General features: G+C 33.3%; 4 protein-coding genes and 1 pseudogene across 6 annotated transcripts in view; all 5 read right to left on the bottom strand.

The window, feature by feature from the left end:
• Positions 1–23006, bottom strand: part of LOC125834104 (40S ribosomal protein S15a-1) — a 43429-nt gene that overhangs the window by 9688 nt on the left and 10735 nt on the right. The window lies entirely within an intron of this gene.
• The window catches only part of LOC125834049 (40S ribosomal protein S15a-1-like), a 52724-nt pseudogene that overhangs the window by 18987 nt on the left and 10731 nt on the right, over positions 1–23006 (bottom strand).
• LOC125834105 (40S ribosomal protein S15a-1) overlaps positions 1–23006 on the bottom strand; it is a 43425-nt gene that overhangs the window by 9688 nt on the left and 10731 nt on the right. The window lies entirely within an intron of this gene.
• Positions 3311–5589, bottom strand: LOC125834096 (uncharacterized). The gene is made up of 7 exons (XM_049513278.1): positions 5479–5589; positions 5306–5392; positions 4427–4648; positions 4152–4328; positions 4007–4060; positions 3761–3914; positions 3311–3663 (listed from the first exon to the last, which is right to left on the bottom strand). Exons 1-7 carry the CDS (start codon positions 5587–5589, stop codon positions 3311–3313), a joined length of 1158 nt encoding a protein of 385 aa, XP_049369235.1.
• Positions 20620–22437, bottom strand: LOC125834048 (laccase-14-like). Its single transcript, XM_049513222.1, has 5 exons — positions 22339–22437; positions 22091–22242; positions 21767–21987; positions 21523–21648; positions 20620–21119 (listed from the first exon to the last, which is right to left on the bottom strand). Exons 1-5 carry the CDS (start codon positions 22435–22437, stop codon positions 20620–20622), a joined length of 1098 nt encoding a protein of 365 aa, XP_049369179.1.

The following is a 23006-nucleotide window of genomic DNA, read 5'->3' as shown; positions in this document are numbered from 1 at the left end:
ATTATTTTAATATCTCCATGTCTTCTCTTCTCTAAACAGATATTTACTTGTAAAGATTCGCTGAACAACGTAATACAACAGATCGATATGAATGTTAAACATTCTCCAGACTTTTGTTGCTAAACTAAAGATCTCCTCAACATGCATGTTTTCTCAATGAGTTATTTTGAATTTTTCATGACTAGCTAGCTTATTACCTGATGATCGATTGTCTTTCATGAAAGTAACTGATGACCAGTAGTAAGGTTACTATATAAACAGGATTATTTAGCTGTATTTTGAGGAATGTAATTGTTTTCTTGAATCTAAATTTGTTAGTCTTGCATTGTGAGCAAGTTTATTAGAAACTTGAAAATATTTGATGAAAATCAAAATCTGATCTAATTTCATGCATGGCCAAACATATATTTGAAGATATAATTCTCAAAATCCATATATTTGTTGTCTAATAGATAATTAAAACACTAAGCCTCTTAGAGAATGAGTATCTCAACTATTATGTATTTGATGATTGTGAAAAGGAGAAATAAAGAGTAGTATTTATATAGTTATATGAGGAGAGCTTAACAGTTTGTTTCCTGAATTTCATGGGCAGTTAGCATTCATGTATTATGAAATGCTGCTGATATTACTACATATTTCAAAATTGTGATTCAGTTTTTCACCTTTTCTGTTGGGATCCCCCAATTCATTGTTTAACTTGACATATGAAATTTAAAAAATTACGTGACATTTTTAAATTTTGAAATCTTAAATTAAAAATGTATATAGTCTTTTAAATCTTGTAACCCTGTCAGGCTGTTGAAATTGGAAAACTTGAACAAAATATAAAAAAAGACATTATCTCTGAAATAACATATCTCTGAAATAACATACTTAAACTTAAAAGAAATAGGTTATTTCAGTTTAAATATGTTATTTCAGAGATAATGTCTTTTTTTATATTTTGTTCAAGTTTTCCAATTCCAACAGCCTGACAGGGCATTCATATTTTTATACGTCTCTGACAATTTATCAAACACCTGGTCCACCTTTAGGTTACCACCAGTATCATAAGCAAAATCAAGGGCAGATGAGGCCGGAAAATGACTGGGAGGCAATACAACTGATTGTGAAACTATAGGGACAGAATTAGCACAGTCAAAATGAACATGTAAGGAATTAGCTAGACGCCTCACCACATCATTGTTGGCTTGTTGTTGAAATCGCTGAACAAATTTACCCTTGAAATGCTTCCAATCCAAAAATAGCTTGTTGCAAAATAAGCTATTGAACCAGGCAAGAGCTTCGCCATCAAGGTAGAATGAAGGAAGTGGAAGCCAGTCATTCTCATCAAAGCCAAGGTATGTAAAGTACAACTCGGCCTGAAAAATCCAACTCTCTGAGTTGCGTCGCCACTGAATCTAGGTAGAACATCGTTGATGTTGTTGGAGTACAATCAATGAAAGCACCAATGCAACAAACTCAAATTCCTCACTATATTGATAAGAAAAACTGAAACGCAATTACAACTTTAGAATCGTAATTGCAATAGCCAAACTACTGAATTACAATGGAAATATGAAAATAACAAGTAACTAAGATAGAGATAAGAATTGGGATGAGAAACTAGAAGAAATTAGAATCTACAAAGAGCGCTTGCTCCTTTGGATGGATGGATCTTGTAAGCATTACAGATGAGTACTCAAGATTTTTACTGCTTAAGAAGAAGCAATAATTTTCAAATCATTTTTTCCCTTTGAAACAAAACTACTTTTTTCAAATTTCACAATGAAACATTGATTAAACACCCATATAGCAAGCCAATTCATGATACGGCAAAGAAGTAAGGAATCAAAATTTAATAATGTCTATTTCACAAGCTAATATGACCATGACTTGACATTCACCCCAACAATCATTTCGGCTCAATTTGGAGATAACCAGAAATGGAGTTCCATATATTGATTAAGGGAACAAAGTGAATATATTAATTACTATACCTGTCGGGAAGGGAGCAATCTAGCAGTCCATCCTTCAATCTCCAACGTCGAAGCGAGGACTAATGACACCACACTTGTTTAGCCTTCCATTCAGTTTGACAACAATCTTTCCGGACCTATGATCATCGATGTACTGAAATTGTCCGATGTAACTTACAAATAGATACCAACAGTAACAAAATGATAGGGTGATGCTAGCAGTGCATACAGTTAAGAAATTAACATACCATGCTTCTGCACAACAATGATGTCTTTTGATGAAGGTCTAATCATGACTGACGCTTTCCCCTCTTTTCAGCATTGTACATGCTCTTGAGAGCATCATTCAGCACACTAACTCTGACCATCTTTTCTTATCTAACTGTATCCAGTATATGCAATAATCAGATGCACCATCGAAAAAAGTAACCACAAAAATAGATCCAAAAAACAAACAAAAAGAATCAAATGGTAGCAAGATATAGTCAATGTCCTCTAAAAGACACTAGGTTGAAAGCACAAATTCACAGGTATTAGTAACTATAGATTAGAAACAGACCAGCAAACTTCAGAAATCATGACAACAATATAACCACAGTGAGGACTCCACAAAAGACAACACAATAATTACCAATATACCGACCTACATCAATAACGCTACCTTTATAAAAGAAAAAGAAACAAATTCTCACCACCACCCATTATCAAAAAGCATAATAAAGGCCCATATGTGAGAGGGCGTGTTGAGAATACAATTAACCAATAAAAGTGTGTTCTCTCTAATAGAAAAAGCTCACACACACCAACCCACTTACAATCTATTTGCTTAAAGCACCATAACTCATTTTATTCATGTCATACGTCTGACCAACATACGGTTCCAGTAACCATATAATAATCTGGCTATTAGTTCGCCTCGAAGATGCAATCAATCGACTGTTGTATACTCAATTCCACGTAGTCTGTTGTAAATGGGTTTGTTATAGGACTTCCATCCATTGCGATTACAACTTGTCCCTTGCGATCCCAAAGTAAAGTGTTTTACGCATTGCAGCGTTCACATTATAGGAGAAAGTGTTTTCTGTCAGGAATTTCACTATTCCTAAGCTCAAACAGAAAAAATTATCTTATTTAGGTTGCAAAAATCACATTCTTCTCGCCACACTTGTTAGCTAATTAAGAGAAGAGTTTGAATTGACATAATTGTCAATTCTCCTAAATAATATGTTTTCAATAACAGGCACATCAAGTATTGAATCACCCAAAATAAATTGCAATTGTAATTGCAAGAACTAATATAATAGCTTCTTAATTTTATATATCAATACAATACAAACAGTTGGTGCATCTTAGCAAAAACCACCACCCCCAAACAAAAAATTATAATCCCAGTAATCATCATGAGCATTATGCTGACTTCCTTCATGGTAACATCTAGATTGATGAGTTTGAACCAACGATTCATCGGGTTGAACTAGTTGATTATAGCCAACTCCATACAGGACTTGACGCATATGACAAGTGGTGTGTGGATTGCCATCCTGAAAATTACCATTTCCCATGGGTGGACTATATTGTTGACCCGCTGGTGTAAACGCTTGTCCTCCATATCGCACTACTTGCGATCCATTTCTTAATTCATTGAAAATGGTCTCCGGCCAAAATCCAATACTAATAAAACCCTGAAACAAAAGATAATAGTCTACAAAAATAAACAACACCAGAGTTACAACAACAACATACTTGTTGATACTGATATTAATATTCCAAAGTATTACAACTATCGTAATTTTAATTACCTTCATCCTTGTATATCTGAATTTCCAATTCATAGTCATCATACATTGGCCTAGAAATTTTTGGGAATGCATAATCTATTGGTACTGTAGTGTCAAGTTGAACAAATCCTGGACAAATATTGTTGTAACATCCTGTTTTCTGGCCGCCATCTGTCTATTTAATTAAAAAAAATGAAATTTACTTACTCTACATGTTTTTGAATGATTTCTTTTAGAAAAATACCAATTAATTTCTAATATACTTACTGTCCAATGGGAGTATAACCGAGTCCGGCTATCACCGTATAGTTGTGGATGTACCTAAACCAAACACACATCATGACTTTAGGAAATCGAATCGTCAAAAAAATACTTAATAGGTTCAAATCATTGATTTGATATAAAAACTTACAATCCATCCGGCTTGTATTTGCTCGAAATTTGTCGCATTATCTGCACTTTGATGAAATATTGTTGCAGAACTATATTGGCCAAGTCCATTTACGTGTAGATTATACAAAGTAAAAGTGGTTGTGGCACTTGTAAAACTTTTTATTTCTGGAGATGCATTTATACTAATTCCTGCAAACTGAAGTATAGTATTACATTAAATTAATTAGAATGACTATTTGAAATTGAATTTGTTGAGTATTAATGATAAATTTTAATAATTAAAGAAGTAGTTACATCGATGATATCTTCAGCAAGGGATTTATTTGCCATGCTTAAGGAGGCATCTTTGGCATTTTGGAGTTGTTCTTGTGTCAATTGTCGAATAGGGACCGTTCCAATTGGACAACCTTTTTTATTCAACCAGAACTCTTCTGCCTTAAAATAAATATTTTCATCATTTTGCAATCGCTTGGCTTTGACTGATCTTTGTTTTTCTAGCTCCTTAGCAATTGTCATCTGTTGTTTCAAAAATCCCCATACGTGCAGAAAAAAATGATGAATTTCAAAGAAAATACAAGTAAAATCACATTCAAGTAAACATAAAACATTACTGAAAATAAATGCATGTAAGGGTTATATTTTAATGACAATGATAAGAGTTAATCAAAGAGTGATCAGTTAAACATTTTTTCTCAAAAAGTTACACTACATATATTATATATAAACTTTAATTTTATACTTAATTATATATTAAATCTTAAACATTCTTAACAAGATTCTTGGATTCACTAATTGATTGGATGTTTATATGAAATCATCAAATGCTAGTTTATTAAGAATCTGATTTTAATTATGAATTAACTATATCTTGTAAAGAAATAGATTGGGCTAACCCAACCCTATAATAAGATAACTTGTGTGGATCTATAAATTAGTAACATTAGGGAAGACATCTTATGTCAATTACTAGTATTAGATTTTTCTTTTCAAATTGTTAAGAAATATATAAATTATTTATATCAAAATTCAGAAATTCATAACTTTCAAAACTTGATTCCATCTTTGATAAAAATACAAAACGTTGCAAACAACAAAATTGTGTTTTATCAGCTTTTGTTTGTCAAAAGAAAAGAAGAAAAAATCAGTTAAGTTGTATGAGTATAAATCTTGCACCTTGATTCTTTCTTTGTGCGGCATCAGGTGCAAAAGAGTTGGTTGTTTATAAACATCCACACAATCATAAATATCTCCGTGAATAGTCTGCAAACATAAATTAATTTCACTACAAATTATTCATTAAAAATAAGGGCGTATAAAATTTACTATGAAAGATATGAAAATTATACCTCAAGGACGAGATCTGCATTTCGACTAGACCCATAGCCTTCAACCAAATAAAAGGCAATGGTGGTCCAAACTAAAATGATGAAGCATAGAGTTGTAAATATCAATGTCATCTTTGTTTTTCATTATATTTCTGAAATAACTTATATATATATATATATATATAGTGCAGAAGAAATGGTTATTTAGGCAAACATAGTATGCAATCTGATTATCTAAATCTAAGATTTAAATGATGAATAATATTCAAATATAATTAATAATATTAATTCCTAATTTATCCATTGTACAAACATTCTCCAAATTAATTAGTATCCACTGAAAGTGGACAATAAAATTATGCTATTAATTTATTTTTAGAAATACTATAGAGTATTTTCATATATTATAAATATTTAAATAATAATAACAAAAAAAATTATAATTAGGATTCCAGTTTTAAAAGATTTGATTTAAATGTCTTTAATATTCAAATATAATGAATAATATTATTACGAAATTTAGTCATTGCACAAATATTCTATAAATTAACTAGTATCTTTGATAGTAGTCAACAAAATTATATACTATCAGTTTATTTTTAGAAATATTATAAAGTATTTTCATATATTAATAATATTTAAATAACAATAATAAAACGATATAATACTTTTTTTTGTTATTTTATTTAAATAATAATAATATGTGAAAATACTTCATAATATTTCTAAAAATAAACAGATCGTGTAATTTTGATATTTGCTTGTCCATGGATACTAGTTAGTTTCTTCTTTTTTGGTACATTCCTTTGTTATTCATATCCTAGTATATGTTGACATCCAATTATAGATCTCCACATTATAGATTAATCATTGAGTTTCTTCAATTTCAAACAATTTAAAATAAGTAGTTTTATAAAATTTCAAAAAAAATAATAATAATATAGTTTGCAAGTTATTTTAAATAGATTTGGTACTTTTTATAATTTTCAAATAATGTATATTGTTTCTATATAATTAGTATATTTTATGGATATTCAAAAATCATTTCAAAAAAATTTATTTTAATTAAAAATTTAATTAAATTAGTTTAATTTAATTTATATTTATAATTTTAAGTTATTTAGTTTAATTATTTTATTTTGTCAGTTTAAGAAGCTTGCTAATTAATTAATCTTAATTCATCGTGTTTAAATTCTAGCCGGATTCACTAAATTAACTCAATTCGGCAATGTTTTGAATTCTATATGGCTATAATTGCAATCCATTTAGCCATTTTGTATTTGCAAATCTAACCTTTTTAACCGTATCTTAATTCAATTTTTCGACCAAAATTGGGTCAATTCAGCCGACCCATCAGCCCAACACAAATTCAGCAGTCCATTCTATCAATTTTCCTCAATTTCAGTAGCCCACTTCATAATATACTACTGACCCAGCCCAATTCCAATTCTCTAGCAGAGTACAACGCTGACCAATAGGGTTCAATTTTGCTTTGTCTTTGCTCGCGTATGCCTTTGTTTAGTTCGTTGGAATCGTTGGGGTTTGGGGTTGGTCGTGGAAGGCTCTTCGCTAGCTCGTTCGTCTCGGATTCGCGGCTCTACAAGAGGTAATAAACTCGCCTTATCTTTGTCTGATGTCTATCAATTTCTATTTTTCGGATAGTAATCTATTCTGGCCTTATCTTGTCGTAATCCTTATCGTCTTTTCTTACATGAACTCCCTCGATTGAGCCCATCGGACTCCATATGTTCTCCCTTGCATCTTCAAAATGGGCCATGGAGGCCCAACCGCTTCTCTTTATCGAGTCAGCCAGTGGTGAAATAATATAATGAACAAGTCCCGGAGCTGAAAATATGCAGCATATACATTGATATTCAGTGTGATACATCCCAATACACAGCTGAAATGGGACAAAAGCCCTCTTGAAATTTCCAGCTTCGTTTTGTATTGTAATTGGGCAATAAGGCCATTTCTTTTTGGTATTATTTGCTAGTTTAGGACAGAGAATTGGGCCAAAAACCCACTTACATTTGGCAAATATTTAAGTATAAATTATAGGAACCACATAATATAAGTACTAAATAACATCCTATCCCTTCTAGTTTTCTATTTACTATCCCTTAAAAATAATGTTTGCGGGATACATAGCGTTGTGCACAGGATACATTAGGTTTGATACATTCCACATAGAGGGATACATAGCATTGTGCACGGGATACATTAGGTTTGATACATTCCATATAGCGGGATACATAGCGTTGTGCACGGGATACATAGCGTTTGATACATTCCACATAGCGGGATACATAGCGTTGTGCACGGGATACATAGGTAAATAAGGGATTTTTGAAATTTTTGAAATAAGTAGGGATAAATGGATATTAAGGTAAGTAAAAGAGTGTAGTTAAGTAATTTGTCCAATATTTAATAGCATAGGACAGGCACAAAAATGAAGAATTGTGCCAGATATAAATGGGCCAAAAGCCCAAAACTGAATTTAGGCCCAAGTGCTGGCCCAGGTGCACAGAACCAGACTTGGGCCCAATACTTCTTCTCCATTTCCTATTTGTTTTAATTGCCACTACTTTTTTATTTATTTATTTAATTTCAAGGTTTTTCCCTAAATCAATTTCTGAAAGGATTGCCATTTTGAGTTAACTATTTATATTTTAAAAAAAAAAAAAAAAAAATTGAACAAGTGTTTATTTTCTTACTTATACTTTGAAATTTTACTTAGTATATCCTTATAATATTCCCTTTCCCCCTAAAAATGATATTTTAGTCAAGCATGCTTATTTTCTTAAATTTTAGCCAAATATTTTAATTATCGGATAACCGCATATGTTAGCGGACATTTTGGGTGCTTTCAAACCCTTCCTGAAATGTTAATATGAACCCCGAATCCCCTTTAATATTTTCATTAGATTTTATGTTTTTAATCTTTTGAAAAAAATTGTTTTCTTAATTTTCACTATAAAAATTAAGTGACGACTCTTGAAATCCATTTTCTATTTTTAAATAAAACAGTATATATCTCTAATGTATAATGTTCTAATCTGTAACAGTGAATCGGACCTTTCCTTATTTGGTTGTCGGTGTCATTATTTTGGGCTCAATCGACACCATTTTTATAGGTTACTGTATATATCAATTATTAAACAAAATTTAAGTATGATATACATAATTGTTTTATCCTTCATAATATTTAGAATGTGTATAACTGTATAAGTTGTCCTTCATAAATGTCTATCAAAATGTTTATCTATAATAAAATTTAGGGATGAGGGTCTGAAAAATACCCTAACTTTGGTCGGATTTACTATTGCGATACTAAACTTTCATAAGGACCTATTACCTCCCTAGACTATTTAATACCGTATTTTTTACCCCCCTGAACTATTTAATAGTGCATTTTAAAGGTATATATGTGCCCACGTGGACACATTACTATTTATAATTTTACATTATTTTTTATGTCCACATGGGTAAATATATATGTTTAAAATACCGTATTAAATAGTCTAGGGGGTAGTAGGTCCCATGAAAGTTTAGTATCGCAACAGTAAATCCGACCAAAGTTGAGATATTTTTCAGACCCTTATCCCTAAAATTTATAGAAATAATTAGTATATCAATTATTTAACAAAATTTAAGCATAATATATCCTACAGGACTATCAAAATGTTAGTATCTATAATACTGGACAACTGACTATGAATTATATAGCAGAATTTAAGCATGATATACGTGGGTTGATTTGTCTATCAAATGTATTACATACTTCTATATATAAAAAAAAATATGCCTCTATAATACTTTCCCAATTGACTAGGGGTGTTCACGCCTTCATAGTTTGGATAAAAATTGATTCAAATAAAAAATATCGAACCAAACGGATTAAATAAACGGACTTAATTGAGATTTGATTTGGTCTTAGATTTTTTTAAATCAAAAGTATTTGATTTTGATTTGTTCAAAAAAACGAAGAAATAATCAGACCAAATCGAACCGATAAATTATATACATATATTTTATCATTATACATAGATAATATAATATTTTTATAAACAATTTTAAATATTTATATATGTATTCATCAATATTAATTTACGAAAGCAAAAATATTCAAGATGAGAACGTTTATCATATCGATTTCACATATATAAGTGTATGATAATTTTTTGTGGGACTATGAATGTCATTGTCTCTTCCTTTCAGGCCAAAATGATGAATTTTGAAGCTTTATTCACAGTAAATTAGTTCTGTTATGTTAATCATTCTAAATATTTCTCATTTTATATGAATTGTTGTCTTTTTTCTCTCTTTGGAATGATTTTTTTATTAATTTTAATTTTTGTGTATGGTTAATAATTGAAAAATCGAACCAAATCAAACCAAAATCGATAACAATCAAACCAATAAATGTATATTATACTTGGTTAGGTTTGGTTTTAATAATTCAAAAATCGATTAAATTGGTTTGGTTTTGATTTCAACCAATAACATGTAGTGTCCCATTTCTTGTGAAATTGCTTTTCATTGTGAATTAGCCATTTTACCCTCTCCTTAGCATTTGCATGCTTAGTTTGTGTTCCGGAAATGGTTGGTGTGGTCTCCAATGCGATTGGGTATGTTTTTGATGATTTCATCCCTCTTGAGTTGTGAATTCTTGATAGGATTGACTTCGATCAACATTTGGAGTTCCGAGCGCCGGATGGGATTTTCGTCAATCTCATCATGTCGGGAAAGTCAAGTTTTAGATAGTTAGGTGATTGGTAAGGTGTCTGAGGCCTTCGATTGAGTTTTTAGGCATTTGGGTGAAAAGTTGAGTTTTAACCTTAAGAGTGGTTTGGGAGGGTAATTGGGTTATTTGACCTTGGGTTATTTGACCTTGTTTTTGGAAATTTGACGATTCCATCGAGTATGGAATATCGATTCTAATTGAGTAGTCCAATTTATTTTGATAGGACCCCGAACGATTCCTAGGGTTCATTCGGAGGCTTTTTATTTGAGTTTGAGTTGCTGGCAGTTTTCTATGCAGGTCATTTTTTACCGGCAGAATGGTCTGGTGGACCCTTGTACTTGTATCTATTTGTATTGTGAACCCTTCTACTTATCCTTTTGTCATCTGGACCCCTGAACCCATCCAAACTCAACATTTTAAACACTTTTTTTGATGTGGTATGGAGCGTGTTGCACAAACACGTACACGTTGGCCAAAAAGAAAAAAAAAAAATCCACGTATGATATTATATTCCACGTGGCAAATGACTCACCTTAAACTAAGAATAGTCCTAACTCCGGCGAAATTTTTCAAACCTTCGCGACTTTTACACTTCTCCTCTTCTCCTCTTCTCTTCTCCTCTCCGCGACGTTCATCTGTGATTTTCCTCCAAACCTTCGCTCAGTTGAAGCTCAGTTCCACTCCGATTTTCGTTGTAAGTTCTTGCCTTTTGCGTTAATTCTGATCTTTTTCATTTTCTCGCGCGTATCTGTTTGATTTTAGGGTCGATTGTCATTCGATTTTCTGAAATTTTTTGGGGATTTTACTTTGGTTTAGATGTAATATTAGTGTAATATGCTTTCTTAGTTGATGTATGACTTTGAGTGACTTCAATGGCATATTTCGTGAATTCGATTAGATTCTAGGGTTTATTCGTAAAATCCCAATTTCAACTAAAATTAATATTTTATTTCTGGTCAATTGTCTTGGGTATTGATAGTGTTAGTTGAGCATTATTACATCAATTACAGTCATGGTAAGTTAATGGCTTTAACTGTTACAACAATTCATTATTTCCTTAAAAAAATTAGGGATTTTTGTGTTACAGTCATGGTAAGTTTATGGTTTAACTGTAGTTGTTATTTTTGACTTTACAGGCATCGTAAGGTCATGGCTTTAACTATAGTGACACTTCAATTTCACTATGGGGGCTGTTTTGTATCTAATCCTACTTTAAGGTATGTCAATGGAATCAGTAGTGTTGAAAAGATTAATATAGATGTAGATGAGTTGCATATTATGTTATTTCATAAAATAGCAATGGAATTGGGTGTTGAAAATGTTGAGACATTTGGATGTAGAGTCAACAAGAAGGGTGTTTTTTACATGTTAAATACTGATTCTGATGTTTTAAACTTTCTGAATGGTTTGAAGGGTGCTGATTTTGTTGATGTATATGTTGTACATCCCATTAGTATACCTTTAGTTGTAGAGGAGATACTTGTATTGCCTAGCACTAATGCTGATGTGTCCTCATCTCCACAACAAGATAATGCTGATGTGTCCTCCTCCCCACACAAAAATAGGGCTGATCTGTCATCCTCCCCACAAATAGATAGGGCTGATGTGTCTTCATCTCAACCATTTGATGAAAATGAAAATAGGGATTTAAACCAAAATCAGCCCCTTTTAGTTGAAGAGCAGTCCCCTTTAGTTGAAGAACAAGCCCCTGCCCCTAGAGTTGAAGAACATTCTGATTCTGATTCACTCTATGATATTGATGAAAATATTGATGATTTGAGTGATTTGGATGAGGAGTTGCTTCAAGCTAGGCAGTCTAATATTCAAGAACAAGTTAAGGAAAAGACTGCTAGAGTAAATCTAGATGAGATACCATCTGGTCCTGTAGGTATAGATGCTGGTTTTGAAGACATTTATAAGGAGAAGAGGGGGAGATTTGAAGGCAATTTGGGTGGTGATGACCCTTATTTTGATAGCTCAGATCCTGGTAGTGACATTAGTGAAGATGAAGGGGATCCTGTTGAGAATGATGAAGTGGTAGATCTAGCACCTAGGAAGGAAATTACAAAGATCTACTTTGATCCAACTGCTAAAAAGGTTTTATTTCAACTGTATATGGTATTTTTGAATCACATAGAGTTCAGGGAGGCACTGCAAACTTACTCTATTCAGAAGGGTGTTAATATTAAGTTGAAACCTAATGAGAAGGAAAGGATAAGGGCAAAGTGTAATAAAAAAGGTTGTCCTTGGCATATTCTTGGAAGTATTGATGGTAACACTGGAAATTTCAGTGTTAAAACATATTTTCCTGTCCATAAGTGTTTTAAAAGAACAAGAAACAAACTGTGTACCCCCATTTGGATTAGTAAACATTACAAGGAGAGGATTATGAGTGAGCCTACCATCAAACTACATCAGATTCAGTTTTTGATACAAAAGCAATATGATTTGTATGTTAGTAAGACAAGTTGTAGAAAGGCAAAACTGAGAGTTATGAATGAACATATGGGAGATTTCAGAGAGGAGTTTGCTAGGTTGTATGATTATGCTGAGCAATTAAAGACCACAAATCCTGGAACTACTGTATCTATTAGGACATCCAAGAACACAATTCCAGGAAAAGAGGTGTTTATGAGCATCTATATTTGTCTTGGTTCCTTAAAAATTGGATGGAAAGAAGGGTGTAGAAGGATTATTGGTTTAGATGGTGCATTTCTTAAAAGTGTATGTAAAGGTGAATTGTTATCTTGCATTTCCAAAGATGGAAATAATCAGATGTACCCTATAGCATGGGCAATAGTTGATAAAGAAACCAAGGACACATGGTCTTGGTTTCTCAAGTGCATCAAACATGATTTGGAGCTTACAGAAGGTGAAGGACTAACAGTGATGTCTGATATGCAAAAGGTATTACTATATTATTTGTTAAATTTATTTCTTCATTTTTGGAGTAATTAATATTTAACATTGTTGTATGTCAAATGTTCTTTATTTGACAGGGTCTTCATCTTGCACTTATTGATGTATTGCCAAATGCTGAAATTAGATGGTGTGCTAGGCATATATGGGCAAGCTGGAAGAAAGACTGGAGGGGTGAAGAAAGGAGAAGAAAATTCTGGCAGGTTGCCAGGGCATCATTTGAGGTACTTTTACAGTCCAAACTTGATGACTTGAGTGAGTTAGGAGTAGGCATTGTAGAAGCTTTGTTAAAGTATAACAAAGAAGCATGGTGTAGGGCATATTTTAAAGAACATAGCAAGTGTGATGTGGTTGAGAACAACATGTGTGAGACTTTCAACAGTTGGATTTTAGGTGCTAGGTTCAAATCAATAATCACTATGCTAGAGGAAATAAGAGTCAAAGTTATGGAAAGAATGAATCACATGAGAGAATTTTCAGAAAAATGGATTACTGATGTAGCACCAATGGCTATGGATATTCTTAGAAAAAATGCTGAAATTGCAGATAATTGTGAGGTAAAGTTTAATGGTGATCTTGGCTTTGAGATTCATGATCCACCATATAAACATGTTGTTGACCTAAGAAAGAAGGTGTGTAGTTGTAGGTCATGGCAATTAAAGGGAATTCCTTGTGGTCATGCACTTACAGCAATTCATTATAAGGATTGGGTTGTTGATACATTTGTTGATCACTGGTATAAGAAGGAAACATACTTGAAAGCATATAATAGGTTTATTCAACCTATGACAAACATGAAGATGTGGCCAAAAAGTGATAGACCAGCCATTGAACCACCTGAAATTACAGCTATGCCAGGAAGACCAGGAAAAAATAGAAGAAAAGATAGTGATGAGCCAGTTAAGAAGAAGTTTGGAAAGGCTACAAGGAAGGGAAGAAAAATGAAATGTTCTGTGTGTAAGACTTTTGGACATAACAAGAAAGGATGTCCAACTCTGGTAAGTTGTGTTTTAATGTCTCTTTGTTACTGAATTTTACTCTTGTTATACTTTTGACTTTAAAATATGTTTGTAGAAAAATGTTGCTGCTGGAACAAGTGCTGCAACTTCAAATGTTGCTGCTGGAACAAGTGTTGCAAGTGCTGCAACTGCTGGAAGCCAGTCAAGTGTAAATGCAGGTCCAAGTGCAGGTTGCACTCCAAGTGCAGGTTGCACTCCAAGTGCAGGTTGCACTCCAAGTGCAGGTCCAAGTGTATGTCCAAGTGCAGGTCCAAGTGCAGGTTGCACTCCAAGTGCAGGTTGCACTCCAAGTGCAGGTCTAATTAGTGCTCAACAATCAACTTCTAGTGCAGGTGGCCAAAAAAGAAAGACTAGCACAGCTTTGAGAGGTGGTGCAACTCTTGCATATAAGAAACCAAGACCAAAAAAAGCAAAGACAACTGGTTATGGTCTCTTATTTGGATCAGGTGGCAGTGTAACTGCGAGGGTATGTATTTTATCATTTAAACACATTAAATTGCTTTAATTGATATTAGCTCATCTTTAAGTTAAGGTTTTTGTTGTTCTCTCAGTCTGGAAATACTGATAGGGTATTACATAGTGCTACATTGTCAAGTTCAACTCCTACCAATATTGATCTTGGTTACAAACCCAATGGACTAAGGTGGAAGGGAAGAGCTGCAATTACTCAAAGGCAGCTACGGGAGGAGAGTTACAGAAGCACTCAAGGCACACCAAGCACTCAAGGCACACATTAGATTTCACTTGGTTTAGCTTAATGACTTGATCCCAACTAACTTTATTTTGATTAATGACTTGATCCCAATTGTTTTGGTTATGCTATTAGGAAGACTTTGTTTTTGTATATGAATGGCGCCTACATGAATTTGTGTTATGTTGCTATTAGGAAGACTTTGTTTTTCTGTATGAATTTGTGTTTGAATGAAGTTGCTATTTAGATTTCTAAAGCAAATGCAGTCCATTTCATTATCAAATAACACCTAGTACAAATTAATATATCTTAAAAATAACGGCTACAAACCAAATAACAACAATCACAATAACAGTGATATCAATACTAGTGTTTGATCCTTGTCTTCCTTGCCTTCCTTGTCTTCTATGTCTTCTATGTCTTCCTTGGCTTCCTTGTCTTCCTTGCCCTGAACTCGTTGATGGATTCTTAGTGTTGTATTGTTCTTGGCATGTTGAATCATTTGCATCAGCCCATCGGAAGAATCCACACCCATTACCGGATGAATATTTTTGGCAACCCCAAAACATTCTTCCAGGATTAGTTGGTGTTCTTGATGTCTTTAGTTCAGCATATATTCCACAGTAGCAACATCGAACCGTCATTGTGAAGACCAACAAAATCAAACCAACAAAAATACAATAGAACCACACAAAAAAAAAAAGATGAAACAAAAATACAATAGAATCACACACAAAAAAAAGATGAGTAGATCGAAGGAAAAAATAAAGGCACCAAAAATAAAAGAGAAAAAAATTTGAAAAGACAAAATCGAGAAAAAGAGGAGAAAAAAGCTCAAATTTGTCCAACAATGGTGTTTGAGTGAAAATAAAGAAGAAAGATGGCCTTTAAAGGTCAAAATCTGACCGTTACTTTATTTTTAAGGCATCTCACGCTTTTACCTTGTGTGTATCACACGCTCCATGTGGAGTCTTTCCACATAGGATGCCACATCAAAAAAAGTGTTTAGAATGTTGAGTTTGGATGGGTTCAGGGGTCCAGATGACAAAAGGATAAGTAGAAGGGTTCACAATACAAATAGATACAAGTACAAGGGTCCACCAGACCATTCTGCCTTTTTTACCTTGGCGATCGCGATGTGTCTTCTTCGTGGCCCATAGGCTCGCGTCCGCGATAAGCTCCTTTTTCTCTAATAAGCCTTCAAGATTGCGGACAAGGTGTCTCGCGATCGCAATGTTTCTTCCGCGTCTTTCACGATCGCGATGAGTAAAATTCACTTAGAATGAACTCAAATTCAGGATTTCTCGCAAAAATCCCATTTTCAAACCCTTGGAGCTTTGGGAGGCGATTGTTAAGTGATTCTTGGTGAATTCTAGGTTAGGGTAAGCTTCTTTTGCTTATCTTTATCGATTCCTAGTAATTCCATCTTTTAATAACATCTTTAAATCAAGGTTTTAAGTAGAGACTTTAGAGGTTTTTCTCAAATGAGAATAATGGTGATTTCTTGATTTCAAGCTCATTTCTTCATCGAATTTATGGGGTTTTAAACCACGGTTTCCTTTTGGCTTGTGGAAAGTGTATTTCAATTAAAAATCTGATTTTGCTCTTCGATATTCGAAGTGATTTTTTGGATTATTTTACCCCCAACTTCAAAACCCTTCACTATAGGTATCTTTGAGCTTCTTTTGATAAACTTTTCCCATTCTTGATAGTTGAGGATCGTTTCGGTTAGCGCGTGGTTGATTATTTGCTCCGGTTGAGTTGTTTGGGTGAAGTTTTGGCCTTGAGGTAGGTTTGGTTATCCCTCTTTTTAGACTGAGTTGATCAGTAATTAACTTGTTCTTAGGAAGTTAACTATGAAATGAGTAGTCGTATGTGCCTTAGAAGTTGGTGAGTGTTGATATCCCTGTTTTAATTCGATTGATGCCTTACTGTGATGTTAGCCTATGTGGAGGCTTATGTGATACTGTTAACTGTTGTGGAAAGTCTGTGATTCTTGAGAAAATTGCCCAAGTTAAGAGCTTGAGTTGACTTGTGAACATCTTAAAATGAAAGAAATGATTTCTAGTGGTAAAGACTCATTTCAATTGGATTTCGCCATTATCCATATCTTTTGAGAATACCTGTCATGACTTTTTGAGTTTGGGAATTCGATACTATTTGCAATTCTTAATGAACTGATTATGCCTTGTGTTGTATGTGTTGTGATGCATTCCTCATGATGCAGCATATCATTATTTCATGGAAATATGAAAAAGTGGAGAAGTACTGTCTTTTTAAGAAAAAAAAATTGACACCTTACTTATATTATTGACCACGCTGAGGTGGCAAGTTGCTTATCTACAATGCAACTTGAGGAATCTTAATTTTATGTTATGCATGAAGTGAGTTGAGCTTCATGGAGGTCGTGCTGGCTATGATGATCCAACCATGGTAAGTTACATTGGGCACATTGAAGGTAGAAGTTATCTCTTCATTGGTCATCAGAAAGGTAGAAAATACAAAAGAAAACATCATGTAAAACTTTGCAATGCCAACTCCTCATGGTTATGCTTCAAGAATTCTCATTCATAGCAATATTACTAATTACTATCATTAAGCATTCCAAGTAATATATTCTGTGGTTAATAATAGGTTAAATTGAATTGATGTTTTCATTAATTAAGCTGAAGTTGTTGCTCATAGCCTCTGAACATGTTCCCAATTTAATTTTATTGCTCAGTTATCAGATTATTGGGGAGTCTATGCAGCGTTCAGTTGTTTGAAAGGAATATTCTTCACCTTGACTTTCAAATATTGCGTTATTAGATTGTGTTTGGTCATGTAGAATCTATAATCACCTTCAATATTTTCATGTAGGGTGAGCCAATAGCCCACAGTTTAAGGGCATGTTTGGGCTAACTTCCAATCATAACAGTTGTAACTAATGAAGATGGTTCAAGCAGAGCTCTTGCCATTGGATGTGGTTAATGTTCAATATTTTATGTTACTAGGTAAGTTTGGTTCATTTGTACTTCTTCCATATTTTTGCTACTTATCAGGCATGTGACAATTTGAAGAAAAAGAAAAGTTCAAGTTTAAAAATTATTTATCAACCAAAAACATGTTGTTTTAGCTTTAAAACATGGACACATTTTACATATGTTGCAGCTTGGATTTTGTAGTTGTTGCTTTTACACTTGTTGCATTGTTTCCTTGAATGTCTCCATCTTTTCTGTATCTTTACAAAATCTATGCTTCTTTGATCAGTCTTGTAGCTTGTGCTTCTATATTATGAAAATCTTTACAAGCAGGTCCAACCTCCGAAGGTACTATAGTTGTTCAAGTTTGTGAAAAAAATGGTTTATCATTACTAAAATTCTGATTGAATAGGCAGCTGAGAGCTCAAGAACATTACAGACTTTGGACAGCAGATGCAATTATTTCAATAAGTACCATCTCTATACTTATTAATTTGGTTTCAGAGTGGAAAAGATTGGAACCTATGGTAATGGGTTGGTGATGCCAGGTAGTGTGAAAGAAACACTGTTTAGCTGGACTTTTAGAAGACGGAAAAGAGATGCAAAACATAAGATTGTCGCTCCTTTATCACTTATGTTGACAAAGTTTTTGATGAAGTAGAGAAGAATTTTGCACACTTGAAGAATAGTTCCTCATCCCTTATTTATTTTTTGTGCACTCACAAGTTTCTTGCTTCTTACATGTATAGAAGATCGGATTTATTCGTAAAAAGGTATCTTTTGTAAGGTTGTCTATATTTGATATACTTCTTGTATATGGGTACATTATTGCCCTTCTTTTACTGTTGAAATTTATTACTTTTCCAAAAAAGAATAAACACAACCTGTATTCTAAGTTAAGCTTTTAAAAAAAAAAAATCCAGTAGCACTAGAGGTGTTGTATATCATAACAAAAGTTTAAATACAACACATGGATAGAAACTATCCATCAAAAAAAGGGGCAAACAACACAAAAATCAGCTTATTGCTCATCAATACTACAGCAAGAAGAGAAGCCTAACTAACAAAAAAATTTCCTTATCAACTTTAGACCTTATACTCGGGACTTGTCTCTTATCCAGAATGAAAAGTCCTTTTGTGGCCTTGGGAAGTTGTTGAGCCGAAAGATAAATGTTTCTAGTTTGAAAGTTCATCGCCATCTTTGCTAGCCAGTCTGAAAATTGATTGGCTTATCTGTAGGAATGCTCAAACTTGATACTAGCAAGATCTAGAATTGAAGAAGTAGCTTCTATGATTCTGTTCAACCTGAACTACTAGCCTTTTTTTTTCCTTAAGCATGTTGATTATAAAAAGTGAATCCAGTTCCACGATGATTTTTGTTTACATCATTTGCCTTCAAACCATGTTGCCTTAGCTTCTGCTATATTATGACTAGAGCACTCACTGCACAGCGATAGAAAATTCCATAATAAGCTCCCCGTGTTCATATCTGAGTGCACCCCCTAGTCCTGCTCTGCCATCATTCATGTTGAAGCTTTCATCTGTGTTTACTTTCAGGTACCACGAATCAGGCTTCTGCCAGCACACCAGGAGGATTCTAAGAGTGGGTTGCAGATTGATAATATTCTGACAAAGATCACTCCAAGGTAGAGCTAATTTGCATCCTGAGAAAGTTCTAGAAATTGCTGCTTGAACTGTCCGTCCCACCAACTGCTCCATTTGGTAGCAATTAAACCTTTTCTACTTGCCATAGTCATTTATACAATGCTCATAACGAGTCTCAGAGAAGAAGACTTACCACTACTAAAAATGACAATATCATCAGCATAAGCCAAGTGATTAATAATAGGACAGTGAAGGGGGTAAACTTTTCATGATTATTGAACATATTTAAGGATCTAAATAAAACCTTAGTAGCAAGATTAAAGAGGAAGGGTACAGGGGATCGCCTTGTCTTAAGATTAAACCTGGCTTTTTGATTACTCGACAATATACAAATTATTTAATTTTCAGTATTTGCGCAAGATATATTTTGTTGTTTAATTTAACTAACTCCAGAAGAAGTCCAAAATCAAATATAGTGAAATCCATAAATTGTAATCAAAGATAACTACAAATTACTCCACTACGTTTGCGAAATTCAGCTCTGCGTTTTCTCCAGTTCGCATGGCTAAATCAAACTGCACTCTAGGGTTTATTATAATTATAATTACTTACCCCGTCTCCTCAATCAATCGCGACTTTATTTGTGAAGTATTTACTAAAGAGGAATCATCAACCATGAATTGTGAAGTTTGTCAGCTAAAAGAACTTGTAAGTTTCTACTTTTGCATTGTGTGAATATGAGCTCTGAGTTCTCTTTTTGGGCTTGATTTTTCGTTTAATTCTTCAGTGGTTATCTTGCTGAAGGATGTGGAGCACTTTGAGATACGACAAGTCCTCCGATGTAAGTTCAAGTCCTTAATCAGCTGCTTTATTAGTGATTATTATGTTTTGAATTTTACGGATTAATCCATTACAGAGTTGCAGCTCAGACAATGTTATGTGTATTTAGAAGACTCGGAGAAGCTTAAAAATACACCTAGTTTTAAGAAGCCATACACTTCCCAGGGTGAGTTTAAGCAAGTCCAATTCAACTCTCACCTCGTAGCATAATACAAACAAAGAGGACTATTTGTTTAACAATGTGCCATATGGTAAGGCTCGCTAAACATAAGCTTACATATACACAAAATAAATACATAGACGATGTTGACATGTTATTGGGGTACAATTTGTAATTTTTCAAATATAAGCATCAATCTAAAACTTTATTATAAGTACTACAATTTACATGGGAGTGACCGTTGCGCTTCTATGAGCCCTATTAGTCTGCCTATACCAAACAACGAATGTCGTACAAAAAAATAAACCCAAAATTACAAAAGTCATTATTACATATAAATAATCCCTACTAGAACTTTTATCGTAGTTGGGGGAAAAGTTGGGAAGAAGAGGTAGAAGGGGTGGTAAAGAGGGTATGTAACTCCCTTGGTATTCTATGATGGCGGTTGTAATTTTATTCGTGTCATACGCCTCGCTAATATTCGTTACTGCAACCATATAATAATAATTTGGTTGCTGGTTTGCCTCGAAGATGCAATCAATCGAGTGTTGTCTAGTCAATTCGACGTAGTCTGTTGTAAATTGCTTTGCTATAGGACTTCCATCCATCGCGATTACGGTTAAGTTGTGCCTTGCGATCCCAACGTGAAGGTTGTTATGGATTGCAGTGTTCACAATTCTGAGAAGATATTTCTTCCCAGTATCCACTACAATCCTAAAAGTTCCTGTCCATTTTAATTAATAAAAGAACATTAAAACTAGTGCAACAAATAACTCGAGAAAATAATAAGTAAAAACTTACTGGCCCATATGGACAGAATCGCAAAACAAAAAAAAACAATGTTAAAAATAAAACAGAAGAGTCCAACCGAAAAAAACTAGTTTGATAGATGGGAGAACTGATTTTTCTTTTTAAAATTTCAATACAATTACGACATAATAACAGAGCTAATGCATCTTTCTTTTATCAAATTTTAAAGCCCCTTCCACCATTACTTGGAAAAAAGCCATGTCTTTTCCTTGACTATTATTAATGTCTAATTAAAGAGATCGGATACAAAGATTTTAATTTTTATTAGATTAATTAAGTTTGATATAAATAAATTGAACGGAATGACTTATACATACCATTGTTTGAACAAGGGTAGAAGTCACCAGGCTGTCCATTAACCGTGAAAGCGTCGGATTTTGTGTCACTGCCTGAGTCAATATATTCAAGGAAGACCTCCTTGACATCCTTCTTCCACCATTCACCTGGTGAAATTGTGAAGAATTAATCAAACAAAAAGAAAATATATGTTAGTAAACGACTTAAGATTTTGAAATAAATTACTTAAAACTAAATTATTCGAATATTATTTAACTTATATACCTAAAATGATGGGAATATTGGCATGATCATCAGGCTTTCCGGGTTTTGGATGGACAATGAAAGCGCCATGAACAGTGGCGCGTTGCCAGATGTTCATGGCATGCCACCATAGCGTCCCTTCGTCGTCGTCAGATATTGTGATATTTTTTCTTACTGTAGACCCTGCCTCAACTAGCCATTCCACTTGATCAAACTTCACGTGTCTACCCACGCGCCTACAACTTAATTTTAGAAAGAACAAAATAGAGTCACCAAAAGTAACAAATTACTTAAACAAACAAAAACAATGAAAAGTAGGATTTCTTGATAATTTGAATTGTGTACCAAAACATTGTAACGTTGTCCTTCCCTCTGTTTTCAACGTCTAGGGCCAACGTTTCTCCAGCGCGCGCATATATGGTAGGCCCTGGGAATCGTCCGTTGACAGTAAGAATCTTCTTCGATTGGCAAAGCCTATCGAAAGAAGTTTCTTCAATCTGTTGATAGTACAAGATAAAATTGATTAGTACACAACACAAACCATAACTTTAATAATGCAAAAAAAATAAATTAAATGAACAGACAATACTTACAACGAAATGAATATTATTATTGTTTTGTGTTGAACCAGTGTACTGAACTGCAAAAAATATGATCAATACCAAACTAGTGTTGATTTTTTGGAATGTCATTTTTCTTGTCTAAAGAAATAGAGAAGTCGAAATTTTTGAGAAAAAGATGAAGAAGGGCCTATCCTTTCAAGAATCTAACTATCTTGGAGTCAATTTATAATCTTTATAAAATATTAAAAGAAAGAAGCAATTGTCTCACATATTTCACTAAGAAATGAAGTGGAGAAATATATATAGAGGAGAAAGGGGAATAGAGCTCTATCTATTCATATGCAGGAAAATTTAGTTCTTCTCAATTTGGATAGAAGTCAAATAAACGGGTTAACTAGATTGAATTTGAGCAGGTTATTAAAAATTAGACGCAAAGGTCATAAGCGTAAAATCATTTTGAGCTGCATATAATACTTATAAGTTATAAACTTACAGCTTACATTTTTCTATATATGATTTTAAAAGTTTTAAAAAAAAAAAAAAATTTGTTGTGTTCATATCTATCTTTGTTTATTCTATTTCATTGATCAAATATAAAAAAAAAATTATAGAAACAAAAAAATTCTCTTATTTAGATAAATTTACTAGTTTTGCATAGAAGATTGATAATATTTGAATTATACGTCAGCTACATAACT

This window comes from Solanum verrucosum, unplaced genomic scaffold (genome assembly GCF_900185275.1).
Source record: "Solanum verrucosum unplaced genomic scaffold, falcon-dt-bn FXZP01000108.1, whole genome shotgun sequence".
Taxonomy (NCBI): Eukaryota; Viridiplantae; Streptophyta; class Magnoliopsida; order Solanales; family Solanaceae; genus Solanum; species Solanum verrucosum.
This window is presented reverse-complemented; position numbering and strand designations above follow the sequence as displayed.